Raw genomic sequence first — 10,951 nt, forward strand, 5'->3', positions numbered from 1 at the left:
CGCGCGTAATGTGGCCGAAAAGTGTTGTGAACTCAATTAAATGGCCAGACGAGGAAGTGTAAAACAAAAACCGTCTCTTTATTAAGAGAACTAACAACTGACAGTCAGTCTGCTGATTAATTTTTTAAGTCAGTAATTAATCGAATGCCAAAAAAGAAAAAAAAAAATCCAGATAGATGTTTGAAACAAAGAAAACGACAAAAACACATTTCTCATATTTGACAAGGTGGTTTGAAAAATAAATTGAATGATTATCTTTTTTGTTTGTTTGTTTTTGGACAAATCAATCAATACTTTCAGCTGAAATTCACATAGTTTTGGTTCTATTTGTTGAGATTTTGAAGAGTCCATCTCTGAAACATCTAGCAACACTTTCATGCTGTTGTTGAATTCATAATTATTGACATTTTCAATGCTTTAAGAACCACAAATGTCCCAGTAATCAATACTGGGACTCTGGCAGCAATCCAAGAAGCAGATATCTTAGCAAACCAAATCAAAACAATCTGCACTGTCAGCTAGATAGCACCAGGACTCAGACTGTTTAACACAGACGGCAACTTATACTGTACACGTGCCACTGTTCAACTTCAAACTGGCATAAAACTAACAATCATAGCAAAACACAAGAAAATGGCTAAAAAGCCACAAAGCTCAACAGTACCAGAAGTTACAGCAGCACACAACTAATAACGTCATAATTTTGTTACCTGCTAATGTGTCACAAGAGAACATGAGGTGATATATTATATATACAGTAGCTATTGTATTGCGAATTAATATGACCTTTGTACACAGAATATAATGGCCACTTAGTTTTAAGTATGGAAGGCTCTGTGTATTTATTGTATTAGTTTCCAGTTTCTTTTCTTTTTTTAATATTCTTATTATTTGAAAACTTTAAAAACATTAAATAAATGTTTTCCTGTAGTTTTGTTTTTAAATAATTATGTTCTCATGAAAATAAGATTATTAAAATGTCATCTTAAAATAAGGGAGACATTTTTCCTGATATGGCCACATATGATATTTTACCAGTCTGAAATATTTTCCCGATCCTTTTTTGATTTTTAGTTTTCAAACCCATGTTTGAAAACTAACCGATGTTTTTCTTTGTTTCACCTCCACATCCTAGTTTGTCACTGTACTATCCAGAATATGTAGTTTGTACTCAGACTACTGGCGGGCGCTGCTTCTGTACAGACTGTGCAGTAATTATTCATTTCTCAGTCATGTTGAAACCACCAGTTGATGAAAGAGTCTATGAGGGAAACAGCCAACTGTCTTTCTCACATTCATTATCTTTTAAGATGATAATAAGAGCCTTAATAGGTTTCCCTCAGACTGTGTGATTTAAATCAACATGGTGTAGGTGTGAGCCTCATGCTCAAAGTATCTGATGTGTCGCAGAGCAAAACCTGTGCTCAGCCTGTGTCTGTTTTGTCTCTTTTCTATGGCTGTTCTGCTCCGTGTTTAAACAGCAGCTCAGTCATCATGGTGTGTTCACGATAAGAGACAGGCAGTCAGCGTTAGCTAACGACAGCTTGTATCAACACGGGCCATAAAGCCGTTGTCTGTACACAGGGTGATATGGACTCTCTGCACTCCCGTCTTGTATTTTTAATCAGTGTTTTTTATCATCACTAATATATCATACATCTTGTGTCACTTGGGTTTGTTTAAGACGGTCAAGGTTGGACATGATATAAACACAGGCCATATGTTTTACAAGAGGTCTCCTGTAGTATCATAAACAGACTTTTTCAACACTGCCTGTAAAACCTTTTCTTTCTCTTCCTCAGCTACATGACTAATCTGGACCGCATCGCCGCCCCAGACTACATCCCCACTGAGCAGGATGTGCTGCGAGTCCGATTCCCTACCACGGGCATCCATGATTATTCCTTCACCATCAAGGCCATCACTCTAAGGTGGCCAATCCTCAGATTACCACCCTCTCACAGGGACAAATCTAATACCCATGCTATTCACTGTCCTGGGAAAAAAAAAAAGAAAAAATACTATTGACTCTTGCAATGGCTTTGTCTGCTCATGCCCGTTGGGATGCAGCAGGGTCACATTTCTGATTACTCGTGTACAAAGCACCTGCTAGGAAGTGAGGTGTCACTATGTGTTTTATTTTTGAGCATGTGCAGGTATTGTTTCAGAGACCAGAGCAGGCAGACAAAAACCACAGTTCACTTATAAGGGACACTGTTCCCAGATAAAATGATACCTGCTCTTAAATCATGAAGCAACGCTCACAATTAAAACAGCCTAAACTCAGGAAGGAATTTATCATGAAAACTACTACTGAATTTTCCTAAGAAATTCATCCTCCAAATGACAATATTATGTTTTTAAGGAGATTAATGTTTGTTTTACTGAGCTATGCCCAGCCTGCATAAATTTAAGTAGCACCGTTATGGAATGGCAGAGCACCACGTTTACATGTTCCAACAATACTAAAAAAAAAAGTCCCAACAAGAATCTAAGTTAATTTAAATAACATGTACAAACATTTTCAGAGCTTTACTGTCTACAACATAATTAATAAATCACTGACAAAAGCATTCACTATGTAACACTGGAGAAAGTAAGTACTGATTAAATAGTCAATTAAAACAACCGTATCTGTACACCTTAATATTTAAGGGTTTTGTCAAGACATTCAACAGTGACTATGAGGTTAAAGCTCCGACTGTGTTTCTGTCTTCAACTTTAAATCTGACAGTTTGCATTTTCATCTCATAGTCTTATTACAAATATGAAACACAGAACCAAATTCTTACAGACTTTTCTGTATAGTATCTGTGGATATGTGTATAACTGCTCTCAAAACTCTTTGTTAACTCTTAACTCGGCCTACCTTCCTCTGCTCGGGTCTTGGCAGGATCGTGGACGTGGGGGGTCAGAAGTCGGAGCGTCGAAAGTGGATCCACTGTTTTGAAAACGTCACCTCCCTCATCTTCCTTGCGTCCCTCAGCGAGTACGACCAGGTTCTAGAGGAGAGAGACACCATTGTAAGAGCTCCTTGTGTGTGTGTGTGTGTGTGTGTGTGTGTGTGTGGTCTTGTTTGTGTATACTTGTGGGGATGGAACACTGGGAGCACTCTGCCTTGTGAGGACTGGAAGTCACTTGTGGGGACCGGTGACCGGGCCCCACAACTAATTCGTCAAATTTTACAAAAATTACGTGGTGTAAGTGTCGGTTTTTGTTAAGTGTTAGGGTAAGGGTTAAGGTTAGGCAAGTAGAAGTTCTGGTTAAACTTAGGGTAAGTCTCCTGGAAATGAATGTAGGTCTATGTACAGACCCTAAGTGACGAATGCAAGAAAAATTGCTTGATAAACCAATTAATGGGTTGTGTAATCTTTCAAGCACAAACTGCCAAATATTCAATGTTTTTAGTTTCTGCAATCAGAGAATTTGCTGCTTTTCTTTGTTTTACATTACTGTAAACTGAGTAACTTTGGGTTTTGCACTGCTGGTTGGACAAACCGCTGCATGTGAAGATGTCACCTTGGACATTAGGAAACTGGGACTGGGCTTTTTCACTATTTTTTGATACTTTATAGATTCAGTGAATTGAAATATGAATCCACAAATTAACCAATCATGAACAAATTGATAATAACAAGAAATCCTATCTTATTGGATTACATAGGTCTACAATTTGTAAAAGGTTTTCTGCTTCCAAATTGAAATTTGCTATTTTTATATGGATTTTGAGGCGCTAGATTCAGATATGACATTTAGAGGAGCTGATTGGCTTCATTATGTAGGATATTTAGCCATTCACGTTTTATGCCACCTTTTGACTTCAGCAGAGAACATGGTCTGATGTATACAACAAAGCTATCGGTCTTGAGCTGAGGTACTGTATGAATGTGCCTTAGTTAAATGAAAATTGTCTGGCATGTACTGCCTGAGACACAAAACCAGCCTAAGGTTTCACCTAAGAAGCTTGTTCTTTCAAAAGCAAATAGCTTTGTAACAGGATCCCTCAAGAGTTTTGGTTATAGTTTCTGGTTTTTCCCAGAGAGCTGACACAGTTCAGTCATTTTTCCAAGCAAAATTCACACACTGCTAGTGCCACATCTTACAAACCAGAGCCAATCAACAATTTTAGATAGTAGTGGCCCAGAAGTAGCAAACAATGATTCTTTGTTTTACTTTGTTGAAGCATTTTAGTTATGATTACTATTGGTTTAACATATAAACAGTTTTTAAACTCTGTAACTGAGTGAGGTAGAGCTAATTTCAGTTACTTTATATGCAGTTTGATTTTCTTTATATTTCATCATCACGTTTTGAATGAAAATTTTTAGTTTCCAAATAAGTTTGCAACTCTCACTTTTGAAAAATATAATGATATGAAAAGTAAACTATTTACCTCAAATTTAGTGGAGTTTTATGAGGTATCATTAAACAGAAACACTGAAGTAATTTTCTACTCTACATCCATCCATCAATTCGCTCGCTCGGCTCTCGTGCAGTCATTTCACCCGTTCACCAGCAGGCCTCACTCTTGCACAAGAAAACATCATCCCCTCAGTTTCCTCTTCCTCCCCCCTCCAGTCCCCGTCGCCTTCTCTCCATTCCTTCACATCCTGTCACTAAGCCGTTTATCTCTCCCAGTCACTTTCTAGCCTGCCAACACATTCATTAACCTCCACCGTGGCCTGTGTGCTCCAGACCCACCATAAACTCTCCCCTCCTCTCTTGAAAGGACTGCTTTCTCCTCATCCATCCATATCCACCCAGCCAACCCTGACAATGCATGTTTTTCCTCTCTTCAAGTCAAAATCATCTCTCCAAAACTCACTGGTGTGAAATCTTCTCCCTCTATACAGAGCCCTTCTGGCTCTAGTATGATATCTGACGCTGTGTCTCTTCTTCAGAACCGAATGCTGGAGAGTCTGGCTCTGTTCTACACCACCATCCATTCCCCTTGGTTCCACAGCACCTCCATCATCCTGTTCCTCAATAAGACTGACATCCTGGCTGACAAAGTCCAAACCTCTGACCTGCAGAAATACTTCCCCAGTTTCTCAGGTAAACTGTGAATGTGTGCACATACTTGTTTTTTTATTTACTGCAAAGTTACTGAAGTAATAGTAACTGCTGGATGAACCAGATGAATGGTAAACCAGGTAATCGATGAAACAACGAGAGGATTAAACAAAATGAATGGACCGAAAAATGATATTCTCTTGTTTTAGTTTCTCAGATGTGGAGAAAATAATGATATCTTGTTTTAGTTTCTCAGATGTGGAGATTTGTTGCCTTCATTGCGTGCTAAAGAGATTTGGATTTGGGATTGTTGATCAAACAGGAGTGATTTAAATATTTCATTATTTCATCTTGGCCTCTGGTAGCCTGTTATTGGCATTTTCATTGTTTTTTTTTATTTTGCCCCAGTAGCAGCATGGCTTGATGGATGACTATGCTGGTCCATCACTTTGGTTCAGACTGAAATGTCTCAGTAAATACTGGATGAATTACTGTATTGTTAATCTTCCTACATTCATGGTGCCCTTGACATAATGTATTAGAGTGGGGATAACCAAACTGAGCCTAATGGGACCTGTCTTGACCCGAGGGTTTGGGCCAGGTTCGGACAGAAATTTAGAAATTATGTTCAGGTGCGGACATGTAGGTCAAACTTTAGGCGAGATAGCTGGAGCACTCAAATGTCTGCTTCGTTTAATTATAAGGGGAAAACCGTACAAAATCAATTGTATTTGGTTCGGACATTATAAGTTTGTCGGGTTTGGTTCAGGTTTAGAACACTCTTGGGCACAGGTCAGATTTTGACCGAAATATGTGGCCTAATCCATGCTCTATACATCAGATGGACTCCCATGACATTTGTCTTGGACCGTTGTCTAATTGCTATTTTAGTTTAGCATTGTTATTGTGAGCATATTAAAACAATATTCTAGCCTTAGCGTTTACTTAGAGGCATCACAAAGCTGCTAGCATTGCTGTAGATCCGTTTTTGACAATTTATAAACTGAATAATGAAGCTATTTGAAAAAATCAGGTTTGTGGGTATTTATGTATGTGTGTGTGTTGGGTTCCGATTTTGTGAGTGAGCACAGTTGTAGTGGATTTTGACTTAAACACTGACAAATTGTGCACTGATGAAGCTCAATGCTTCAAACATTCAAACAAGTAATGACAGTATTGGAGGGGATGTCCAGTGTTGCGGAGCCTTGTCGGCTGCAGATTTGACCATCAACAACCGTAGTTGCAGCTAGTTATCTGCAGGTGTGTGTTCTCATCTCAATATGGACATGATCATGCCAGAGAAGGGTTGTGATGTATTTTTCTTTCAGCTAATTTACTTCAAGCTTGCAGCCATCTCATCACATCCTACTGTACCCGGTGGAAATAATGTGTCATTTCACAAAAAGTAATTTGCAAAAATGATTTCAGTCACAGTACATCTCCTGACTATGAACTGGGGGAAAAAAAAAATCTCCCTTCATCGAGGTTCTAGTGTGAGCAAAGCCAGAATCATTACAGCTTTTCAGTTTTTTGTTTACTGTTTGCTTCTTTCTCTCTCTCTATACACACATAAACACACACACACACACACTCAGTTGCAAATGAGTCACTTCCAGGTACTTGGTGTGCTTACTGATGTGGCTGCAGCCTGTAGCTTCGCTAGTGTGAAAGGCTGCAGAGCGTCGCCCCGACAACCCCCTCCCTCTGTTACCTATGGCAACCACAGACAGATGCTGTGCACAAGCCACACACCCCCTGCAAACCCCCAAGTGTACATGTGGGAGGTGTGTATGTGCTGAGTGGGAATTAGTGACCAGGAGTGCTTGTGTGTATCAGCAGTGTGCGCACTGTGTTTTACCATCAGCATTAGCACTCATATAGGGTCAAGCCTGCTGATTTCAGTTTAACCTTAATGACAACTCTGAGCAGCTCTGTCGGCTGCTGGTTGCTGCGTTTTGTGTGTCCCTGCTGTAGCTATACTTGCATGCTGCTGTTTTTAAGTAGCCCTGCAGTCTTTTACAGTGGTTATAAATTGGTATGTAATATGCTAAAATGATAAGTCAATTAACTGACTAGCCTCTTGACACAAAAATAATTTGGGTAGAATTTCCAAATGTTCAGTACTTCAAACTCCTGTGGTCTTTCAGATCAGCTTCATGAGAATTGGCCGTATTGATCTTTTTGTTCAAATTGCACTTAAGGACTGTCCAGTACCTGCTTTTTCCAATATGTGCTTTGAGAAGAAAGGGATTTTTACAGTCAATCTTATAAAATGAATCTATGAAGATGGGCTGTATTTTTTTCTTTACTCCAACCTCACTTGTGATTTTGGTTGATAATCTGTTGCGTGACAACAACAAAAAAAAAATCCTGTCTGGGACATTGTTTTATGTGACAATAATGCAGGATTACTGAAGTAAGACATGCACAGCTACTCTGAATGTTAAATGTAATTTATTCTAATTGTGATTTCATTCTTTTTTCTTTGCCTAAAAAGACGGTAGTTGTTCTAATCTAATTTAATCACATCTAATGTTTTAATCTAGTCTGTATGCTCATTTCTTTTGTAACAGGTAAAAGGAAAGACCCGGAGGATGCCAAGAACTACATTCGCAAGCTGTATGAGCAGCAGGCAGTCAACCGTGATAACAGGGAGGAGCGGAAGACTCTTTACCCACACTTCACCTGTGCCACCGACACCAACAACATCCGCAGGGTGTTCAGTGATGTCAAGGACACGGTGCTGGTCAAGTCTCTCAGGGACTATGGAGTCATTTGAACTTTTTACTCAGTGGTGTAAAACAGGAGGACAACAGTTGCTCTTGTCTGTGTTCGGACTGTTTAGCTCTATGAGTGGAGGCTGAAATGTCACTTCTTAGGATCCCTTTGTGCGTTTGTGCTCTTCTCTAACCTCCAGCTCAATCACTACACCACTCTCCCCTTTCAAGTAGAAAACATGAAAGCATTTTCGAAGAACTCTACAAGGAGACACAACAAGGCTGCGGGACTTCTGATCTGGGAGCAAGGAACCAGTAATCACACTCATTTCTTTCATCCAGTAGCTTTTCCCCATTTTGATTTTGCTTGTAAAGTTGAAGAAGTGTTTTGGTCATGCAGTGACTGAATTGATTCATACCTGAAGCAGGAGCAGATATCCCACGAAGTGCTGTGATGCCATTAATGCAGTAATGACTTTTACAATTGGATGAGGCTGTGCATGGGTACACCACTGGATGGCAAGCACATAAATTTTAAATGTTTGACTTGGTACATTCAGGCATACTACATGCTTGCATACACTCAAACTGTATAAACACAAAAGCTTTCATTATATACTGTGTATGGTAATGCGTGAGTTTCAAACAACTGCACTCTTTATTATTTGACATCTTGGATTTTCTTTCCATGATTAATGTCACCACAGTCTTCAATTTTTTTCCACACATGCTGTGCTCCTGTCAGTTTGCCAAAAATCCCTATTGATTACAGTTATCTTGTACTGGCAATAATTCTTCCAGACTGTTTTTAACACATCTGTTCTGCACAGCTCCCATCATGCAACTGCCACCTGTTGAGTCCACGGTTTCACTTGCTCATGAAACTGACGTGAGAACAGCCTTACATTTCACCGTCAGTCTTAATTTTTCACTGTGATTGTGAACGTTCACACGCAATCAGTTACTCTTTCTAGGTTGAATGGTTTATTAGGGAACGCCCTACAGGTGTGTTCAAAAAGAGAAGGATACAAGAGGACAATGAACATTTACTGCATGTGTAAATAACTCCGCAGCCAGTACAAGCAATTACTGACAAGAAACAAAGGATAGTGGGTAAAAGGAAAAGTCATACAGTTATTCATACAGAGACCAAATGCTTCTTTCTTTTTTAATTAATTTTCTCCCTGTAAGTAATTAATTGCATTTCTTAGCCCAACACCAATTAGTGTAGTGTAGAACCACTGAGCAGTGGGTAAGATGGCAGATATGATGCTTTTTTTTTTTTGGTAGGAGGGTGATTAGGCAACCCACCTGTTGTTGTGACACAACCATTTTTCTGAAGTGTCCTAATGCAATACAGTGAATCCTGACCAACTCCATTGGAGCTTTTATGCTTCTACACACGTTTTAATGGACTTTAATGGAATGCACAGTAAAGGGGAAGTCCTGACCAGGCCCATTAACAAGCTCCAAGTTGTTTGCCATTGATGTTTTATGATAAGAATAACTGAAATTTGGGTGGTTTAGGTCCAAAACACTGGAAAAAGGTTCTTTACAACAGATATAATCTATATTTTTATTAACAATTTTCTCTTATTTTTAATGGAATCACATCATTACTTGTATATGAAAGGAATCGCCCTTAGTGACAAACCCACAAGGATTTATCACCCATATCTGTAGCTCTCTTAGCTGCATGTAGCTCTAATGAGCCTTTCAGCTCGTTGTTTTGGTATTCCGGCAGATAAATTAAACGTCTTACTGCTGCCATTGGCATAACTTCCAGACATAACGAGCAGCTCTCTCATACCCACTGTACATTACCTGCTCAGCACCAAATGGCAAACAGACACAGTTGGTGACTAGGTGCGGAATATAGTGGAGCGTTTAAAAGCAGAGCTAAAAGGAGAGTGAATACTGGACTTAGATTCATCATGTGGTGAGAAACACAACAGGAAATAAATGATGATGTTGTTCTATACATGCTGAATGTGTAAATAGGCAGCTGTTTGCTAACAGTTTGCCATATTAACCTGATGATGATCATGTCACAGTTGTCTTTACAACAACCGTCTTGTTTCTACTGCATCCAGGTGCCCCAATAAATGAATTAAATTAAATTAAATCAGTTACAGCAGATTTAAGTGCTTTAATGTCCATTTTAAGTGTCTGAAATGTGAATGTTTAATACTTTTCAACAGTCATTTTCCATACAGCAATAAAACCAACAGCAGCTTTCTAACAGTACAACTACAAGCTGTACGTTAGATTCTATTTATTAAGTCCTTGTTGAACCTCACAGACATGGCTCAGAGGATTCTGCACCAATATATTCATCACTCTCCCTTCAATATTCTCCTCAGCTCAGTTAATATACTTCTTTAAAATACCATGAATCTGAGCCCAGATTACAGATGGGGGCTGTCAAGTTTCAAAAGGTCACAAATGAAGAGAGACTCTGAGAAAGCAGCTCAATTCACAGTGCGAGTTCAATCAACAGAGTAAAAAACCATCCAACAGGGGGTCTAATAGGTAAAGGGTAAAGAATATTAATTTGGGGTGACAGTGTGAACTCGCTCTCCTTGTGTGTCCCATTTCTACCAGTGTGTGGATAGGGGACATCTGTAATATTGATCAGGAGTGTGAGTTCTACCCCAAGTGTCAGTGAATTCACTGACCTTGACAGGAACCCACAGTCATCACAACGTGTTTGTTAAAGTATGTGGTTTCAGCTGCTGTTTTTCTAATTGTATATAAAGTATTTTGATCTCTCCACTGCTACTTCATGTATTAGTAACTAGCTTTATGATGCCTTTAAACACAAATGTCTAATTTAACTGTACATTTTCTGATGACTACTTTCAATTGATTTTAACTGCTGTATTTTTTTATATTGTTTACTATCAACACATAAACTGTGACCAGAGAGTGATTGCTAGCGAGCTACTTTTCAGACTCGGGTGGAGGAAGCAAGGATTTGTTTTCTCTTGTTATATTAAAAACAAACGTTAGAGCACACACTCCTCTGCTTGCTTTTGTTTGTCTGCCCTGACAGATATGGCCAAGGAGAGTCTGTCTGTCTGTGTGTGATGTGTTTTTCTTCATTGTGCTGTGAGGCTCTGTCACCAAGACGAATATGTTCTCACAAGCTGCAATAACATGCTCATTGTGACTCGCAGTTTTCATATAAAACACTGCAGGATTTGCATAGGAGTGACACA

General features: G+C 39.1%; 1 protein-coding gene across 2 annotated transcripts in view; it reads left to right on the forward strand.

Annotated features, from left to right (window-relative positions):
* Positions 1 to 10,738, forward strand: part of LOC109964065 (guanine nucleotide-binding protein subunit alpha-11-like) — a 16,698-nt gene extending 5,960 nt beyond the window's left edge. For both annotated transcript variants that reach the window (XM_020607105.1, XM_020607106.1), the window contains exons 5-8: positions 1,803 to 1,931; positions 2,894 to 3,023; positions 4,902 to 5,055; positions 7,587 to 10,738. In XM_020607105.1, the coding sequence (XP_020462761.1) occupies positions 1,803 to 1,931; positions 2,894 to 3,023; positions 4,902 to 5,055; positions 7,587 to 7,792 (619 nt within the window). In that variant the 3' untranslated portion in view covers positions 7,793 to 10,738. The remainder of the gene's footprint in view (positions 1 to 1,802; positions 1,932 to 2,893; positions 3,024 to 4,901; positions 5,056 to 7,586) is intronic.
* The last annotated feature ends 213 nt before the right edge of the window (positions 10,739 to 10,951 follow it).

The sequence above is a fragment of the Monopterus albus genome, unplaced genomic scaffold (genome assembly GCF_001952655.1).
Source record: "Monopterus albus unplaced genomic scaffold, M_albus_1.0 scaffold83.1, whole genome shotgun sequence".
In the NCBI taxonomy this organism is placed as follows: Eukaryota; Metazoa; Chordata; class Actinopteri; order Synbranchiformes; family Synbranchidae; genus Monopterus; species Monopterus albus.